General features: G+C 39.9%; 2 protein-coding genes across 6 annotated transcripts; both read left to right on the top strand.

Moving 5' to 3' along the window:
• Positions 1 to 661: 661 nt before the first annotated feature.
• Positions 662 to 7,602, top strand: socs2 (suppressor of cytokine signaling 2). 4 transcript variants are annotated; one of them, XM_067254289.1, is made up of 3 exons: positions 662 to 712; positions 4,692 to 4,953; positions 6,051 to 7,602. In XM_067254289.1, the coding sequence occupies exons 1-3, from the start codon at positions 683 to 685 to the stop codon at positions 6,515 to 6,517; spliced, it is 759 nt and encodes a 252-aa protein (XP_067110390.1). In that variant the 5' UTR covers positions 662 to 682; the 3' UTR covers positions 6,518 to 7,602. The 4 variants fall into 4 exon arrangements, with proteins under 4 accessions (XP_067110390.1, XP_067110393.1, XP_067110391.1 ...); XM_067254292.1 differs by lacking the exon at positions 662 to 712 and adding an exon at positions 1,355 to 1,968 and having other exon boundaries at positions 4,812 to 4,953; XM_067254290.1 differs by lacking the exon at positions 662 to 712 and adding an exon at positions 1,355 to 1,968.
• Positions 7,603 to 10,461: 2,859 nt separating this feature from the next.
• Positions 10,462 to 20,251, top strand: cradd (CASP2 and RIPK1 domain containing adaptor with death domain). 2 transcript variants are annotated; one of them, XR_010878806.1, is made up of 3 exons: positions 10,462 to 10,980; positions 19,502 to 19,889; positions 19,974 to 20,251. XR_010878806.1 is itself a non-coding variant. In XM_067254293.1 (2 exons), exons 1-2 carry the CDS (start codon positions 10,671 to 10,673, stop codon positions 19,795 to 19,797), a joined length of 606 nt encoding a protein of 201 aa, XP_067110394.1. In that variant the 5' UTR covers positions 10,462 to 10,670; the 3' UTR covers positions 19,798 to 20,251. The 2 variants fall into 2 exon arrangements, 1 of the variants encoding a protein (XP_067110394.1); XM_067254293.1 differs by having other exon boundaries at positions 19,502 to 20,251.
• Positions 20,252 to 20,558: the final 307 nt, after the last annotated feature.

Raw genomic sequence — 20,558 nt, 5'->3', positions numbered from 1 at the left:
GTGAAGCGTATGTGTTTGCGTGTGTCTATGGAGAGGGGGAGTCTGAGAGAAAAAGACCAGTGTGCCTCTCATATATTTAGTTTTAACAGGAGGTGTGATGTTGCAGTAGCTTGAGGTCTTGTGCAGTTCCATTCGTGTTGGGATTCGTGTCGAAGAACGGAATTGTATTTAACAAGGCACAGTGCAACAACAACATATTTTGCAATATAGCGCTCTGCAGATATCAAAACCAATAATATCAATAATATCAATCACCAATAATGATAAAAGTCAAGTGTTTTGCTTCACTAGTTTAGATTATCTAACGGCCGAAATCGTCTTTAATCAAGGTATTCAGAAGCCAGTCTCAAATTCAATAGCCTACTGTAATTGGGTGTTCTGAACAAAGGCCCGTTGCTCCCAAAATAGATTGTATTAAAAGCTGATTAAACGAATTACATAACGTAGGTGTGTATTTATACAGCGCATGACCTGTTATTAATGTCAAGACCTTAACATACCCACATGTAGGTCTGGACTGCAGTGGGACTGAGAAACGGCCCGGGACTTTGAAACGCAGACCGGCCCACGTCCGTGTATTATTATTAGGCTATATATATTTTTTTGCATTATGCCGCGGACGTTTGACCGGCCGTTCGGGAAATCTCCCGACTTTCCCGACGGCCAGTCCGACCATGCCCACATGAGTCGAGAACTGAGCAGTCTAAAAAAGGTAGGCAACAGGCAATTCTAGAACAATTTCTCAATGAGCCTAGAATACCGATGAAGCGTCCATAGTATCCTAATGATAATAAAATGATTATTTATTTGATGTAGGCTAATAATAGGCCAGGTTTGTATCTTCACATCCAAATTATATTGCATGGAAGTTTAATCGTTGGAATAGACAATATATCACTGGGTTGCTTCTGATACATGATGATTTCCATCATCCTTTATGGCAAACGCATTGTAAGTCTAATGAACATTATTTGGGTCTAACTAAACTGCCTTTAAAATTGATATCGCTCTTTGTTTTAATAGATGTGGATTTTGTTAACACCAAAGTATAGGCCTATTGAATGCTCATCGCAGCTATAAAATAACAAAGAGCCTACATTTACAGTAGGCTAACATAATTCCATCAGCTTTGTGTGTGCTTATCACAAGTAGGCTATTATATCATTTATAACACACAAAGAGGAAACACTGCACCCGAGTGTGTGTGACAGGGGAGGGAGAGACGGAAAGCGGAATAGACCTATGTCTCATCTAGTTAGTGCCACCTTAAATGGCTTCCACACCACGTGATACAATTCCTGGAAAGTTCTTGGAAATCGGCCTTTTGTGTTGAGACTTGTGTGTTTATGCCATTGATAGTGAAGTATTGATAGTGAAGTATATGGGGCTAACAGCAACACATACAAAATCAGTGTATACAAGTCTCCAAGAAAAACAAATCGTCATCGGACTTTTAACAGGTTGTGTGATGTTAGGCTACTCAGTGATATGTGACTTTCATGGATCGTGGTCTTAGTATGTCAATGTTGTTTTGCCTTGGCTAGTTTATAACCAGCTAGGCATTTCTAATGACGCCAAAGTATGTAGATATCTATCGGAATTAAATAGATTTGTATACCACTGATTTTGTTATCGTCTTGCACACTACAACAAACGAACGTGTCTTTGGAAGGAGTCCATCTAATTAGCTAGCTGACGTTCAGCTAACTATTGCACATGTCAGCTCAAGGACGCTGTTTACCCTGTGGATTAGTTTACGAGCCGTAGGAAAGCACTGTCTAACTCGCGTTGATGCATCTAGCCAGTCTAGCGAGTGTTATAGCTGTTGCTGGGAAAGTTGTTATTATGTCTGTGCCATCACTCGTTTGGTGGTTTTACGAAAGGGTTAATTTAAGCTAGTTTGCATTGAAATCGGTGTCAGATAAGCGCAAACCGGAGCAGTTGCTTGGCCGTCGGTCCATTTACGGGGTAAGAAATACTATTTACTTTTGACTCTACAATTTATTTTTAAAAGATTGAGTAGCCTATTTATTGGATACAATTTGTAGCTGTGTGACAATGAGAATCCAACTAGGTAGACACGTGGTTATTATGGTAGCTGTCATTTTTAGCCGTGCAAAAAGCCGTCTATTCTGTATTCTATGATACAACTAAGTCCCAAATTGAGAACGTTAAGATCTATTGTCGGATAGCACAAAATGAATACTAATGTCATGGTATTTTTAGATTATGTGTAGATTTTTTTTTTTGTTGATAAACGTACAAACTATATTTTGCCATCGTGTTCAATATGCAAGAATATATAGGCTATACCATTCTTGTGTAATGGCGTCTTACTATGCATACAGAACGGCATACGCACCGCTCCGGTGCGCTCGAGTTTTGCGCTCACATCCTTGCCCTAGTTAACGATCAAAACAGTTACATATAGTGCATGTTAACCTATGGAAGTTTATTAGACTCTTTATTAAACTCTTTATTAGACTATATTCAAATGGCACGGCGTTTTTCAAATAGTAATTCAATGTGCAAAGTGGCAATGCAATCTGCAATTCAAATGAAAAAGCAGTTGTGAAATGGCATTTCAATATGAAAATGACAATGCAATGCTCAATTCTGTTTGAATATTTTAATTTTGTTGTTGAATGAATGCTTATTACATTGCATTTCATATTGACAAGGTTTTTTCGACTCTTTATTTAAATAACAAAGCATTTGTCAAAAGGCAATTCAATGTGGGGCAGCGAAACAGCGCCCCTAGTCTATTGCATTATCATTTACTTCTCACCACGCTCTTTTTGGTGCAAATTCAAATGGTAATGCAATCTGTCAGTGACTCGTCAAGGCAGGTCTTCCGTTAGGACTTTGACGTGTTTTTTGTGTTTATTCTGACACTTTCAATTTCGTTAATGCTCAAATCCGGACCCAACAGTAGGCTACAATTGAATTTAATATTTTACTTTATTGACATACTGCAATACTATTGTTTAAGGGAGTGTTTTAGTCCGCCTCTTCACTAACGGAAGTTTATTTAGTATTATCAATCTGCAGATTTAGAGAGTTTAACATAGCTCAAGACATAAAATGACCAATTTCAGTGCACTGGTTCGTGCAAGTTCTAATGTGAAAACATGCCCCTGTGAAAATGTCCCTGGCATTTTTATATATATTTGTATAAATATATATTTATTTATTTTACGTTGTTTTTCTTCTTCTAGTAGTCATCATGAAACGAGGGAGGGACATTGCAGCCTTTTTGCCCCAGTAAATAAAAAAATGAGAGAAACATATCAAGGTATTGAGAGAGCTGAGGAGCTGGAAGAGGGAGAGCCAGAGCCGTTTGTATGATTTTAATGTAAAGCAAAATTAAAGTATTTCATGTTTAAATATAATTTGTTTCCATTAAATACTAACCCCCCCCCCCCCCCCCCCCCCCAGTAAAATTGGTCTAGAACCGCCACTGTGTGAAAACAATTTGCGACCATGCAGTTCGTCAGCGATAACGTGAGCAAACGGCGCTTGATCGGCCATGATGAAATTTGAATTCTATTTTATTACAGGGGCAGTGCACATTAATAAACATGACTGTAAATGTACCAGTATTAGCTATTTTTCATCTGTAGACCCTTGACAGACTGTTAAAATGTCATCCTAAAAAATGTCACCCTAAAAAAACAATACATAACAATACTTATATCAATACAAAAACACATTAGTCTAATTAACGTGATTGATTGATTCCAAGCACACATTTAAAATCATTTAAATACCTTATATAAGTAAGACATTTGATATAAACTCATATGATTGACATAAACGCAGCACGGGAAAACAGAAAACGTCCGACTTGACGGCTCCTTTTTTAACTCCTCCCCCGACTGCAAGCGCCAACTCTCGCAAATCGGTGCAGCCAGCCGCAGCCGAACACACTTATCAACAAAATCGGCATGGCCGAGGTGAAATGCCAACTGTTCAATGTTTTATTTATTTATTTTTATTAGCAATTTCAACAATTTCAAATAGCTACAATTGAATTTACAAGAAACAGAGTAAAATAAACAAACTTAAAATGAAGAGTATACATGTATAAATTAAATTAACCAAAATTAACGCAAGGGGAAATAAAAGTTTATATAAATATATTAAAATTAGATCCAGCCAACTGTTCAATGTTATCCAAGTTACTGAACTGAAGACACACCTTGACGAGTCACTAAGAGATTGCATTTATGTTTGAATTTTGCACCAAAAAGAGCGTGGTGACAAAAAAAATATATAGCCTATGTTAATGCAATAGACTGGGGGCGCTGTCTTGCTGCCAAAAACTTGCCATTATGAAATGCAATGTATTAGGCTTTCATAAAAAAAAAAATCTATATAATTCAAACTGAATTGAGGATTGCATCATCATTTGCACACCAAATTGCCATTTGACAAATATTTATCCATTTGAATTGCGGATTGCATTGCCACTTTGTACATTGAATTACCATTTGAAAAATGCATTACCATTTGAATAAAGAGTCAAATAAGCTTCCATAATTAGCCTACATGTGTTTACGTCATCTGTGTATCCTATTAATCGGTTACTATACATGTCAATGCAAGTGTCAAACATGATAGCGAAAAACATAGGCTATTACAAATATAGCCTATTGTTTTTTTATATTTTTTATATTTTTATATTACAGGTCAATCAGTTACTTAATGTGAAGGGGGCCGAAACTGGCCATTGCAGTGAAAAACTGGAGCAGCTGTGTCTGTCCTTCGAGGACTTTAATCAACCTTTGTCGGATGTCTTTGGCGTTAAGCTAGGCGGTTCTCCAATGACCTGCCAGTCATCAGAATCAACGGAAACCCTCGAAAATGAGAGACGATCCGACAACGAGTCTGGAGTTGTAGAATCTGACGAGAGTCGAATTGCTTCAGCTATGAAAGATCTTAGAAACACAGGTATGGATGTTATTTATTGTTAACTTATTAGTTTCACTTTCACAGCACGTGATAGACTGTGACACAGAAAAGGCTGTAGGCCTACGTAAACTGACACAAGAATGGTCGTCTAATGAGATATAAAAGTTGCCATGCATCAAATTAAATGAATGATGGAGAAGAAAGTTAAAGTATTAAAAAAGTAGTGCTTAACCAACGGTGTTGTAAGTTTGAGACTGAGAATTTGAATAATGCGTGCAATATAGCATACCATGTTGACTATTGAATTGTTGTACGCGGGCTGTTGAGCCTAAATTGATTGAAGATTCATATGAATCATATAGGCTACGTGCATATTTTTCGGCATGCGTTGAGCATCTCAGATTTTTTTAATTCCATCAATTTGACAAATTACATGACATTTTATACCAGAGGTGAAATGTGTTTCTCAGTAACAGTGCGAATGAATGTAAGCTTCTTTATATTCTGAAGCTGAATGTCAGTATGCAGAATCAGACCCTATGTATGTGGAGGTGTAGAATTTGCATGCGGAATTTAAGGTGACCGAATTAGGATATCAGAAGCACTAATTCAGCTAACAACTTATGTTGCAAAATGTGTCTTAATTAGTTTCTAAAGATCTGACTGTCATCTTCACTAATTACATGGCATTGGTGTATTTCCTACATTCTCATTGACAATACTCTAAAAGTTTGTGTCCTTCGAAATGAGTCCCACTACATCCCACTACATCTATATAGGGTTAGGATTTACTTTTGCTCTCCTGTTAAAGGTGGAGACGTCTGAGCGTCGTCCATTTTGGGGTGAGGGTGTGAGGGGGCCAGTATGAGGGAGAAGGGAGAAAGAGGACCAGACCACAGCTGCTGCAGTAGAACTGCAGCCAGCGCTCTCACACATTTCAATTTACCATTCATTGTTTTGCTGGCTTGCGTTCCAAAATATATGTACGCAAAGGGAATGCTGGTTTCATAAATAAAAGGCTGCATAAATAACCTCCTTTGATTAATGGAAATCATGTGTGGGGACTTCAAACCAGCAAATGTGGCTAGTAAATGAGGCTGATACAGTGTGTGTGTGTGTGTGTTTGCCTTATACAGGCTGGTACTGGGGCAGCTTAACCGCCAACGAAGCCAAAGAGATCCTCCAGGACGCTCCTGAGGGCACGTTCCTGGTGCGGGACAGCTCCCAGAGGGACTACCTGTTCACCATCTCAGCCATGACCTCCGCCGGACCCACCAACCTGCGCATTGTGTTCAAGGAGGGCAAGTTCAAACTGGACTCTGTGGTTCTGATTAAACCAAAGCTCAAGCAGTTTGACAGCGTTGTCCATCTAGTGGAGCACTATGTACACTTGTCCAGGACTAGCAACAAGGGCTTGTCGCAGCCCCTGGCACCAGTCAACGGCACAGTCCAGCTGCTCCTTACCAAGCCGGTGTACACCGCCACACCCTCGCTACAGCACCTCTGTAGGGTCGCCATCAACAAGGCCACCAGGCAAGTGCAGGGGCTGCCGTTGCCCAACAGGCTCAAGGACTACCTGACAGACTACTCTTACAATGTATAAGACTGCTAAAGATAGGACCAGTCTACCGACTACACTCAACCAACTGAGTGGACCAGAGTGCAGTTCAGCAACGTGGCATGCATGGTACCCAAAGGACTTAACTCCAATCTCCAGCCCCAATCCTGAGATTCAGCCTAGGTCTAAATGGATCTTGTGGTAGAATGCACAGTACAAGCAGGGGGGGGGGTGGTCAGTAATGCTGTTTTAGGTGTTCTCTCATGTTATATCCTACCTCTTGTTTGCTACAGATATAAGAGAGGGGAAGTAGATAAGGGTGTAAGAGCTGGGGCTCCGGGTTGTGACTCGATGTCGTACGAGGGTTCGGGGTCAGGGGTCGTGTTTGTCATCTCCGAAAGGGGAGCAAATGTTTTTAAGCCGAGATGTTTTCCCTGCAGTGTTTCACTCGGAAACCTGTGTTGAGTTTCTTTAGTTGTTGCTTCAGTCATACAGACTCTGCCTTTTAATGTCTGAGACATGGGTGTCTGGCTGACTGACGGTGTGTCTGTCTACATTGGTTGTGAATTTTTTTCAAAATCTATATTATGTTATTTCTTTTGTATTTTAATCATAGAAAAAAGGTTTTATTTTTCCCCATTCATGGTGATGAGAAAGTGCAAGCAATGTATAGATTTTTCTGTCACACTTGCCAAAAGATGAAAAAATAAATAATAGATTCTTTGATCAACAGAACATGCATGTACAGTACAGTATAGCCTACCTAGACTTATTTTTTACACTTGGTTTGTCAAACTTGGCCTCGCCAGCTGCCCTATGGCTGTGATGAAACAGGCCACATTTGGGATTTATGAATTTAATTTAAGCCTAGTTGAATGAGGGTATTTTAATGATGATTTTATGATTGTATCCTATGGTGTTCTCTTCCAAAAACAACATATTCAAAAGCATGAAAGACCCTAATTGTCCAGTCTCCTATTTACTCAGGCAGGTGATTAATTGAATATAATTCTTTGTTGTCCCTGCTGCAAATTGTTTCTCACTTATACATGCTGCCAGTAAGCCCCAGTGTGTGCTAACAGTATCAAATCCAACTTATTGTGCTATTAAATCCTTCAGATGGTGCTTAATCACAAGTGTATTTTTACTCTGCGGGTGAAAAAAGTTACAAAATAAATCCTATTAGTTTGGATCAGACTGTACTCAAAATCTCTCTGTTCTACTTGCCAAAGAGTATGGTAAAGCAGTACCAAGACGGAAACAGTCCGTCTTATATTGGAGTGGATTTGTGCAATACACATTACAGTGGAATTATATAAAACAGTAGAGAATGGATCCCAGCCCCTAGGTCATGTTGATGGGGACCGTTTTTCACATACCATTCCAACAGACTGTTCTGGCCAGGCCTCAGAATGGACATGCGGGCTACAGTGATGCTTTACTGCAGCTCTCTGTTTACAGGCTCTTCTTCTGAGAATCCCACTTCCGCTAATTATAGGTTTTGATAAGAACCTGTTTTGGATGGGCTTCCGAAAGGCTGTTTTAATTTCCAAACAATACAGCTGCCCAGTCACGTGTTGATGTGGTACTTCTCATCGTCATTGTACGTGGTCTATACTTCAGTTAGATTGATACGTACATGACACGCTAAATCACCAAACCATTTACGATTCGAACAAATAGGGTATGTAAAGCTTGTTTGCACCTGAATCAACTGCTTTGTTGAGGAGGTCTACTGCCCATAGCCAACTCCTTTACTTTACTGTCTTGACTGCTGAATATATTTCCTTGTGACTGTATGGCTGCTCTACAGACCCATGCTCTGGTGGAGATAGAACAACAGGAGTTGATACCAGGAAGTTTGAACAACACAGTGATACCAAACATTCTAGACTTTACTAGGAGAATCACCACGGTCATCAGTCAATAGAGATCGATGTCCACATGCAGACACTGAAAATGACAACATTCTAATATTGGCTGTCAAACATAGGAATGCTAGCTATCTTAAATTGCTATATAGAAATCGAGTTGGGACACAATGTCTGATGTCATAATTAAAAGTATATGTATGAAATATCACCCTTTTTCACATATTAGGACACAATTAACTAAAGTAGACAACTACAAGTCATTTCTGTCCAGTGAACATTCTACTACATAGGGATTTTTATTATCTACATGTCTTGGGTTAAGAAAGCTGATCTAGTATCCAGTCTTTTTCTAAAACTGATCCATAATCTCTTCCTAATCAGGCCAAGCAGGCTTCAAAATCAAGAAACAATGCATTTCACTACACTATTATGCTTTATGATGCATTGGGCTGATAGCTATGCCATATATCACAGGGTGAAGCATGCGGTGCTTTGTGAAAGCTGCTAGACAGTAATCTGATACTGTCTGTAGAGAAGTAACATTGAGGTAACATTTGCTTGTTGAGTTTAAGCTCTTTCAAAGCCATTACAAGCTTGTATATGTTATTTCAGTAAGGTTATCTATTTAACAATTACTGGCACCAAGATACACTATATTGCCACAAGTATTCACTCGTCTGCCTTCACATGCATATGAATGTGAGTGACATCCCATTCTTAAACCATAGGATTTCATATGATGTCGGCCCACCCTTTGCAGCTATAACAGCTTCAACTCTTCTAGGAAGGCTTTCCACAAGGTTTAGGAGTGTGTTTATGGGAATATTTGACCATTCTTCCAGAAGTGCATTTGTGAGGTCAGACAGATGTGTGACGAGAAGGCCTGGCTCGCAGTCTCCGCTCTAATTCATCCCAAAGGTGTTCTATTGGGTTGAGGTCAGGACTCTGTGCAGGCCAGTTCTTCCACACCAACCTCACTCATCCATGTCTTTATGGCCCTGGCTTTGTGCACCTGAATTCAATGATTTGGATAGCTGAGTGAATACTTTTGGCAATATAGTGTACGTCTGGACTGATTACTTTTGCTAATGGATATCAGTGTTGAGTGCAAAAGTTATATCATCACATACTTCCACAGTAAAGTGTATGTCTGTGTTGTATTGTAAGAGGCTTTAGGGTACCGTGGGGTGTTTGCCAATAATTTCCAACCTTTCCTGTGTCCTGTCCAACTGGTTTACTTTCCCCTCATTCCCATTTGAGAGTCAAATACAGTATCCTAACACTGTAGGCTTTCATGAAAACAACTTCCCTGATAACTGCCATCCTGGACAAAAGGACGGTTGAGCCAGTCAGAGTTATCGTGATTTTATCTAATCTTTCAGACACTCTGAATATTGTGGGATGATGCCTATGTAAGAGTGACCCTAGGCATCCTTTGGCTTTGTTTCAGCGTGGGGATCAACTATCAATAAACTTTCATGTTAAAGTAGCTTACAAACTTTTAGCCATAGCTTTTAATGCTATCGTATTGGAGCAAAGATGTATGAGGTTTAGGTAGACCTATCGGCTTTACATAATATTTTCCTGTGTATTGAGCTAATGGGACACACAAAGTAGTAGATCAGATAGCATACAGGTCTGGGTTAACTCTCACTTTAATTTCGCTAGACTGTTCTCCAACTTTAAGCTTATCACATGCAGGTCAACTTTTTTCCAACTCCAATTTAACAGTTTTCTGCGAGCCTACCGTTCAGTTTTATCTATAGAAACCAAACAAATTATATTGTCTGTAAATACAACAATGAAAAACTAAAGTTAAAATCGACAACTTTTGGTTGATGTCGAAGAAAAATAGTTTTCGCAGACAGGATGTTTTGTGTGTTAAAAGCTCAATTTGCAACTGTATTGCCAATTTGCTGTCCCACTCGTTTCCTTCAATATCTTTCCAATCATTTGCATTAATATATGCATGTAAACTTTTCGTGACGACCTTTAAAATACTATTATAAATTCAGCCAATAATGGTTCCGGGGAGTCACGTTTCTCGACGGACATTACTTGAGCAGACCCTTTACGAAATGTAAATACGATCGTAGGTTACTGTCGGCAAACAAATTCAAGAAAGATTCCCAGCGACTTTACTAGTCTACTACTTGAACGAGTACCGAAGAATGATAGCTGACAGCTTACACACGCCATATTGTGTAATGGTTTGGCTAATAGTCCACGTCCTAAAGTCAAGAACAAAAATAAAAGGCTATTGAAAAGTCAAGTAAGCTGTTCTTTCGATATCCTACACTATCAGTATTTCGAGGTCTCGCTTCATGAACATGGACCAGACACATAAAGAAGTGCTGAGAAAACATCGCCTAGACTTGTCGAATCAACTTTTAATTGGCGACACTATCATCCATTTTCTTTATCAAGAAAATATTTTAACAGAAAATCACGTAGAAGAGATACAGGCCCAAATAACAAACAAGAAGAAGACACTGAGACTGCTGGATATCCTCCCCACCCGAGGCCCGCGAGCTTTTGACACTTTTTTGCAGTCTCTGGAGGAGGAGTTCATCTGGATTAAAGACAAACTACTCCAAGATCTGGACACAAATGCACATGAGATAAGTTTAACAAGTGAGGCTTATATTCTTTAGCCAATGTATTCGTCTGCATGCAACAGGGCATTGCCTGACAGTCTAATCAGCCTGGGTATTTAAGTTAATATGTTTAAAGGGGTCATTAACTGCAAAACCGAGTTTACCATGTCAAAGTTGAATAACGACAGTTCAGTGGGTAAAATGGACATACAGTGAACCTCAAAGTCCATTGACACCTCTTTCCAATGCAAATCTTGCAATTAAAAAATGAAGCTGTAAAACGGTCAGTTTATAAAAAGCCACTGAACTGACTCAGTTCGGTGGCTCCACCTTTTTTGGCTCTAGTCACGCCCCAAAATTTAGATCTCAGACACTAGTTTAGCTGCACGCTGCTCTGTGTACTTCCACAGGAATTACAAAAAAGAAAGTTTGGAGATTTTTGAAGGATATTGAAAATGAACCACAATCGTAAATGCAGTGTACTGTACAGGGAATGCTGACACTTTTCATAGTCTTCCCAAGGAACCAAACACTCGATGGGCATGGCTGATGTTTGTCTATAAGAAGATCCCTGTGAAGTTCAACACTCAATTATTCATTTGCTCAAACCATTTCACCAAAGACAGTTGAAAACCTTGAACAATTTAAAGCAGGATTTGCTAAGCTGCTGTTGCTAAAGATAGGTGCTGTTCATGCTTATCACAACCCTAAGCTATTAAGTTGGCTATGTTTTTTGTCGGTAACAGTTATTAGCAATGCTAACATCTCCTGTATCTCAAGCATAGGTAGAATGTGTGATGTTTTAGTTTATTGGCAATGGGGCGAACGTTATTTCATTTTCCTGACTGTTTCATTCTGATAAATAACCTGTGTTGTCATGTAAATCTACAATTCACGATGCATGTTTGGCTATGTTGCTCTTTGCTCCGCAGCTTCACTCGTTCTAAACCAACCAATCATCGCGCAGCTCATCTATATATTCATGAGCATGCCATAAAAGGGAGCAAATCTCTAGTTTTATACTAGGGCTATTTCACAGGGTGCATCAGGGCACATAGAACAGCACCCAGGCCATTTTCAGCCCAACCAATGTTACATACCGTATTCGGAGACCTTAAAGGGGTAACTGACTGATTTTATAGGGTATTTCACATTGTTCCTTAAGGTCTCCAAATATTTGCTGCAGAGCAAAGAAGCAACATAGCCAAACATGCGTTGCGAATTGTAGATGTATATGACAACACTAGTTATTTACTTGAATGAAACACAATCAGGAAAATGAAATACCGTATTTCTTAGATTTAATGCTGCAGCGTTTATTACACAATGTTAAATTTTGGTGCAGCGTTTATTTGAGTGCGGCGTTTAATCTAATAAATACAGTATTCTAGGCTAGCTGCGCTAGCATACTAACGTGTCTTTAGACAAGCTTGCTAGTTCGCTACATTTAATGTTCTTAGCTAGTTTGAACAGTACAGTCTTCTAAATCACAGATAAAGCAACGAGCAAATGTCAATTTAGCTACACTAGCTAGCTCTATCGCATCTGCTTTTTATTAACGCTGATTTGCAAGGAATGCAAGAACAGGTAGATTGCGAAAACACCTAGACTGTAGCCATGTAAAGAGCACCTGCCTCTCCAGTTCTTACAATAGATAATCTAGACAGGCGTTAGCAATGGGCTAAACTGCTATTCGTTTTCTGGCATTTTTTTTTTGTAAGCTTCCCTTCTAATGACAACTAACAGCTAGTCTAGCTAGAGTCATTTGCTAAGTAAGGTATGTTGATGTGTATTTGAAACGTATTTAGCATTCTACCTATGCTAGATACAGGAGATGTTAGCCTTGCTAATAACTGTTAGCGACAAAGTCATACTTACAGCTTGCGTTTGTGATGAGCATACGGTCGGTCGGAACAGCACCTCTTTTCAGCAACAGCGGCTTGTGTTTAAATCCTTCCTTTAAACTTCCAAACTTTCTTTGTAATTCCCGTGGAAGTACACAGAGCCCGCTCAGCCACCTGACTCCCTGAACTGTCGTTATTCAACTATGACAAGGTAAACTCGGTTTTGCAGTCAATGACTCCTTTAAGGAACAGTGTGAAATACCCTATACAATGACCCCTTTAACACATTTTCTTCAAAACAATGGAGCTGAACGAAAACTGTGAGTTACAGCTCACAACATATACCGTGTGTGTGAGAGACAGAGAGAGAGACAGAGAGAGAGACAGAGAGAGAGACACAGAGAGAGACACAGAGAGAGACACAGAGAGAGACACAGAGAGAGACACAGAGAGAGCAACTGTGACTGTGTTTCAGACCCACTTACCATTAAACTAGCATCCATTCCCAGCACAGGCGCCGAGGTCAGACATGTACTCACAACATCCTCCTTTCTAGGAAAAATTTAATGAAAACCATTTGCTGGCTCCTTCCCCAGAGATTTTTGGCAGAAAAGAAGCAAAGAAAAGGCTCATTCAAATTTCCTAGAAGTAAGGATGTTGGATTGGAGATAAAGACTGATTCACTTAAAAGTATAATTTAGCCTGTGAAGGAAAGCCTTTTATAAAACATCTTAGAATAATTAGGCAAATTCTATTATGTGTGTATGTGTCTTTCTTGTATTCCTCATAATCCCATGATGGCAAAAGAGGACACGTTGTCTTGGCAACAATGATGGACCTCACTCTTTCATTCTTTTTTTCTTTTCTCCATAAGTTCTTTCCCACCAAGCATCTGTGTGTTAAGTGATTAGCTTGAATCCTACTGCCCTTAGCACAAAGGTCACTGGCCTCTTGGCTTTGCTATAGCAAAGCCAATGGCAATGGCTGTGCTATACAGCCAGGCTATACGGATTAGCCTAAGTTTAGCTTTCAACATACACACCATGGTTCTCATGTAAAAAACCCTTGTTTCCATGGTGACATAGACCTGATGATCATCAGCAGCCATATATTTTTAAGATGGCTCTTTATCTCCTCTGTGGAAGACCTGGGTCAGGAGAGCATGAGATTGCCGTCTGTATCTGAACCCAAGTCTCTCATCATCGCAGAGTTGAAAGCTTGCGTCTTGACTGGACCCTGGGCTGTGGCTTTCCCTGCTGCCACAGCCAGGAGAGGAGGTGTGCCCTGCCAATTATCTGTCATAAATTTATACAGGAGCAGACAGGACTTTGCGCTTGTTTTCCTTGGCGGCCGTTGACAAGGGTGGCCCCCTCCTTGCTCTCACCGCCGTTTAGTGCTTTCCAGGAATCTTGGCAGGAGGAGCGTCTTCTTGTTAAAATGGCTGCAAAAGGTCAAAGTCTCAATAGCTGGGTACATACTTTTTTTTTTTTTCAACTTGTAGTTCGTTTCTGCAGATGTTTCTCCCCTCCAGCCACATTGGAAAATCAAAGTTAGAGTTAGCATAGCATAACCATCCCCCAAAACTCATCAGAACTACCACACCAAACCGTTTTTCTAAATACACAAACTGATTCTTTCCTGCCAAGCATATGGGTTAAATTATATGATGTGCTTGTTTTAGCTTGAATCTTACTGCCCTTAGGATGGATTTTTTTTTAAATTATCAATCAATAAATTAAACGGGGGATTTTAACGGTAATACAGTACAAAGACTAGACAATTAAAGTAAACTCTTTGAATATTACATTTGCGTGGGGGTGTTTTGTACCCTAGCAAGGCAGCAAATGCTAACTGACCCTAATGCAAATATTTCCAATGGAATGCAATGGTAGCCTAAGTCAGACATATGCATCCTTCTACTAAATCTAAAAGCTAGCAATTTTTTATGTAGCCATTCCTCTTTAAGAGAGACCAGACCCAGCCCACACCCATTTCCTGATTTCTGTTCAAAATGTTTTTATTTTGTTATCGAAAACACATTTCCATGGTTCTGGCATGGTCCTAGAGTACTCTGTGGCCTCTGCCTCGGTCTCTGTTAGTTTTTGTGACAACGAAACTCCTGTACTTGGTTGCATGCCTGTCAGTACCAGGAAGAGTTTAAATGAAGTAATAAATGAAGTGGCAGTAATGAGAGAGAATAATAATGGTCTGTTCTTTAGAATGGCGGCTGTACTCAGACCTAACCTCCTGATACACAATACACATCCTATCCCAGGACCAAGCTGCTGTGGGAGTTCCCTGTGACAAGATTCTGCTTGTTTGTTTGGGACAATCTCAACTCAGACCTTGACCTCACATGACCTTCTTGCCCCAGTGTCCAAGTCTTTAGGCGATAATTAAGGTTCTCTCTTATTTTCCCTTTAAGCCTTCGTGGAAGAGATCCAGCATGGGATGCGACTGACTTAGCAATGCATGTCAAAGGCACGCCTTCTCCCTCACATGGCGTGTGTTTGTTTCATCACCAGGGTGTTAAAACGCAACAACAACAAACACATTTTGAGGTACAGTCGAGTTAAAACACCCTGGACCTTTGTATCCAGCTTTGACCCTGTAATCTGCTCTGGTCTGAAGGATCAGAATAGCAGGAGAGGGAAGGTCCTTGGAGGCTGGGGAAATTATGAGAATTGTCGAGTATTAAGAGAAGGATTAGTGGGTTAGGGTAGGTGGAGATTAAATAGTAAATACCAGGCCAATGTTTTTAATTAGACAATAACATCCCTCACCTTATGTTCGTTTCCACGGTTACTTGTTTTGACGTCTTACATGCTTTAGTATTCACAAAGCCGATTTAAACATTGACAATTTTTATTGTGCAATTGAGTCAGGGGGCAATAATTGTATTAAGAGATTTGGGTAACACTTTATAATAAGTCAACGCTTTTTGGCATTTACAAAGTGTTAACTAATAGTTAGTTAATCCTTTATAAAACATTTTGAAACATTAACAATACATTATTAAATAGTTAATAAGCTTATTATTAAACACTATGTTGATCATTAATAAACACTGTTAAAAATTATGTATTTTATTCATAATACAATTCATAAGGTGTTTGATAACTGCATTATCATACTTTATAGACAGCTTGTTAATATAGTTGCAAACCAGTAGTTTAAAAGGTGTTAATGGTACATGAGCTGGTATAGAAAGCATTAGCAAATGGTGAACAAACCATTTACATTACCTTTATAAAGCATGAGTAAATAACTAACAACATATTTACTTATGTCTTTAAATTATGTATGCCAAGTCGAATACAGGATGTACACTATGCTTTGCAGATATCTTAACAACTATTTTATAAAGACTTACTAATGATGCAACTTCTGATTAGTAATGCAAGTTATAAAGCATTTACTAACTGTTAGTTAAGGCTGTTGCGTGACCTAATCTAAAGTGTGAACTATTTATGCCTTATTAAGCATTTATAGAAAGACTATAGGCCTATAGATGTTGTGGTTTTTTTTGGTTGAAGAAATAGCTGTTAATTTATTTACCTGGGTAATAAAATAGTATTTTATTTCCATTAAGAAGCGATACAGTAGAATTGGTATAAAAGTTGGTTACCCAAAGCTGTATTTTATTTTCAAAAAATGGCTGTAATAAACTGCAAATGTTTAGCTACTCCTCGACAGGTCTGCAAACGCCTTTGAAAGCAGAGATTTGTTAAAACGTTTGTTAACCGAGACCGTAGGTCGAGGGTTACAAACAAACAAATCGTTTTAACAAATTGAGGCGACAAAGCGTTTGCTGACCTGTCGAAGAGTAAACATTTGGTTTCTTATATACTACAACAATATGTGGGAAGATCCCAAATCAAACACGGCGAATCTGGAGCAGACGCCATCTTGTCAGAGCAATGAGCGGCACTTGTACTGGTGACGTCACTACATCTCCAAGGCAACATATCAACAACTCTTTTGAGAACGTCTTCTGAACCAATAAGAACAGCATATTGGTTCAATTGCAACAACAGTACGAGCGTTCTGATTGGCTAATGGGTAGTCATGCCAGCCGCGTATTAAGTCTTTATATTCTATGCGCGTATTGACCTGCGGTCTGATACGTATTCTTATTGCCCTCCGTTGATGTCATCTTCACAATGAGCGAGATCGAGGAGTTTTACTATCCAGATGACAAGGAAGACATCAACACCGACGAGGAAATTCTTAACTTTCTAAAAGAGCAGAAAAGTGTGAACACAGAGAGATAAACGACAAGCGCTAGGCAGATTGCTAGGTTTGGTTGCTCAGATTTCAGATTGGTTGCTAGGTACTGTAGGTGCTAACACCTGAAACACACCGTGTGAAGACTTGAGTAGAGCTGAACAAAACGACATGTTTTAAATGAAAAGAGCTAAAAATGCCATATAATAAACAACTTACTAACCTCGACCGTTCGGTCATGCCGAGAAATATCAAACTGAGGTTATAAGTATCGACCGCTGTCACTCTCGGCTAGTAGAGCTAAGTACTGTAGTTAGTAAGACACATGCCTGTCATTACTTCAATAAAATAGTAATTTTTTGTATCACATTGTGTTGTGTCTGTTTCCTTTTGAGAAACGTATGTTCAGCCTTTGTGAATGTGAGGTTCGAGAATGGACAAGAATACCTTAATAAATAACTTATAAATGTTTAATAAGGCATAGATAGTTCACACTTTAGATTAGGTCACGCAAAAGCCTTAACTAACAGTTAGTAAATGCTTTATAACTTGCATTACTAATCACAAGTTGCATCATTAGTAAGTGTTTATAAAATAGTTGTTATGATACCTTTGTGAATGTGAGGTTTGAGAATGGACAAGAACACCTTAATAAATAACACAAAAGCCTTAACTAACAGTTAGTAAATGCTTTATAACTTGCATTACTAATCACAAGTTGCATCATTAGTGTTTATAAAATAGTTGTTAAGACATCTGCTAAGTATTAGTGTACATCATCTATTCGACTTGGCGTACATTAATTAAAGACATAATTAAATATGTTGTTAGTTATTTACTCATGCTTTGTAAAGGTAATGTAAATGGTTTGTTCACCATTTGCTAATGCTTTCTATACCAGCGCATGTACCATTAACAGATTATAAACTACTGGTTTGCAACTATATTAACAAGCTGTCTATAAAGTATGGTAATGCAGTTATCAAACACCTTATGAATTGAATTATGAATCAAATCCATAATGTTTAACAGTGTTTATTAATGATTAACATAGCATTTAATAATAAGCTTATTAACTATTTAATAATGTATTGTTAATGTTTCAAAATGTTTTATAAAGGATTAACTAACTATTAGTTAACACTTTGTAAATGCCAAAAAGCGTTGACTTATTATAAAGTGTTACCGAGATTTGAAACTGGATTCAACTCTAAGCGGAGAACATGAACACATTTATTGGGATTTTGAAACTGCTCTTGTTCAATCCACTCCACTTCAAACAACATTTCACAATTGTGTTTATTCAGAGTACATTTTAGGATGTTTTTTTACCAATTGACTTTGGCTACAGATTTTCAGCAAACCGGACATAGCCAAATTTATTGTCAGGGTGAATTGTCAGATTGACTCGCAAGCGTGCCAGTTCTGTGGGGGGGTGGTGTTAGGCCAGAGGAAATGTCAGTGCTAGTAAACCCCCCCCCCCACACACACACACACACACACACACATCCTCTGCCCACCCAGCCTCCATGATGACCTAAACCCCCTGTCCTCCCCCATTCGCTCCGATCATAACAACCTCAACGATCCCTTGGGTCCTCCACGCCAGCTGAACACAGTCACAGAGCCGGACTTTGTCCCCCCACCCCATCACCCCTCCACTATACACACACACACACACACACAGCATACTACTGACTGTCCCCAAACACCAGAGATTTTCAAACACCGCATGTCACAGCAGCACAAACCCGGTCACCTCTTCTCCTCCTGACCCAGTCCTCCTGAAGGCCACACTGGTGACTCGTTACGGGGTCTGGCACTGAAATACAACACTTGCACTCGAAAGCATTGTACATTCAAGTCCGTTTGCCTACTTTTATTTTTCGCAGAAAAAGGCTTCCCTCCCTCCCTTCCTGACTCGTGCTTGATTAAGGGGATGTGATATAACTAAGGGGTTTGCGCTTTATTATATAGATGACTTCCTGGAACAGAGGTGAGGAGTGTCCTTGGCCGGCTGCAGTTACACAACCAGGCCTAAGTGGGGAACTGTAAGGTAGAAACAAAACAACAACAAAAAACAACACTGAAAACCCATAACACTCATTGACAGATTTCAGGGTCACTCGCGGACCTTCAGCTTTTGTTTGACGCTCACACACGTGTGTTTTCACGTGTGTTTTCGCTCCCTCACAGACACACACACAGATCCTCTCAATATCACATAGACCTATAAGTAAATAAACTGTGACGTCATCACAGAGGGATTGCAACATCCTACTCTGTTGACAACAACTGGGAGTGTGTTTTATTGTCTTATTTTTTTGTCTCAATTTGTCACCACTAAATTCTAGAGTTTCACAATGTTACACAAAACGGACCAATGTCTCAGCATGGAATGCTGTTTGGAAACAGTCCCTCCCCCCTCCCTTCCTCTGTCTTTTTTGTTTTGTATTCCTTTTTGACACCTTCATCCTCCTCTTCCAGCTGACTGGACCTTACCCGAGGAGGTTCTCCGGAACGTTCCGTCCGACAGACAGCTGTCCCGCCTGGCGTCTCGGCTTGGTCCGCAGTGGGAGTCTGTCCTCCTGGACCTGGGCCTGTCTGCAGGGGCCCTGTACCGTTGCCGTGCCGACCACCCCTTGAGCGTGCAGGGGCAGGTCCTGTCGGGACTGGTCCAGTGGAGACAGTCCCAGGGCCGGAGCGCCACCGTGGCCCGGCTGCTCCAGAGCCTTCGGGCAGCGGACATCCACCCCTCTGCCCTGGAGGAGGTGTTCCAGTGAGGTGCAGCAGGTCATAGGGTTCCCCTTCCCTACCCTCACCCTCCAACCTTTGCCTGGTCTACCACTGGATAACTAGGGGCCTTCTCCTGCTTGTAAGTAAGAGATACCAGAGGGTCACGTTTCCCCCTCTCCCCACCCATGGAGAAATTGGGTCTGTTCTATTTTCCCCTTTCTAGACTGCAGCCATCCGAACCTGCCCTGAGCCTGTAAGGTCTTGGTGCCCCCACCCTGCTTGTTGCAGTGACAGAGTTCCCGACAGGGGCAGCAGGGCTAAGGAGATTACAATCAGACCATGCAGGTATTTGCACTAGGTTAATATGTGTGAATTTCTGATGCTATTATGTTTTTACCGACTGAGAAGGCCTGGAGGGAAGGTGCTTTTTTGGAAACCACGTATTTGTAATGTGAATTTTTTTAAAGTGAGTACATGATATGTTCAATAAATGTGTGTGAGAGAGAGTTTATTTGTGTGGTGTCTCAGTTTTTTTTTTCTCTCTCTCTGGCATTCCAACATACCTGTACTGCTGGGTAAAATCCCCTTGTTTTTTTTTGTCTGTCTGGCTGTCACTACGTCTCTGACGGCAAACACTTTTAAGGTGGTCAGTCATGGAATCCCAGTACGTTTGTAATGTTTTCAAACACCACACCTGAATCTTTCATTGTGGCTTCAAAAATTGATCCCAGTTCTTGCTTTACCTGAGAACTAACTAATCTTTCTTTAATATTTTTTATCTTAAGTGATGCCTATATTTTGAGAATTT

The sequence above is a fragment of the Osmerus mordax genome, chromosome 17 (assembly GCF_038355195.1).
Source record: "Osmerus mordax isolate fOsmMor3 chromosome 17, fOsmMor3.pri, whole genome shotgun sequence".
NCBI classification, from domain to species: domain Eukaryota; kingdom Metazoa; phylum Chordata; class Actinopteri; order Osmeriformes; family Osmeridae; genus Osmerus; species Osmerus mordax.
Note: the sequence above shows the minus strand (reverse complement) of the source record. Positions and strands in the feature narration are given on the sequence as shown.

Coding starts and splice junctions, on each gene's coding strand:
- socs2 (XM_067254289.1), top strand. CDS start 683: ATGAGTCGAGAACTGAGCAGTCTAAAAAAG. Junction 713..4,691: donor AACTGAGCAGTCTAAAAAAG/GTAGGCAACAGG, acceptor TTTATATTACAG/GTCAATCAGTTACTTAATGT. Junction 4,954..6,050: donor GAAAGATCTTAGAAACACAG/GTATGGATGTTA, acceptor TGCCTTATACAG/GCTGGTACTGGGGCAGCTTA.
- cradd (XM_067254293.1), top strand. CDS start 10,671: ATGAACATGGACCAGACACATAAAGAAGTGCTGAGAAAACATCGCCTA. Junction 10,981..19,501: donor ACATGAGATAAGTTTAACAA/GTGAGGCTTATA, acceptor CTCCTCTTCCAG/CTGACTGGACCTTACCCGAG.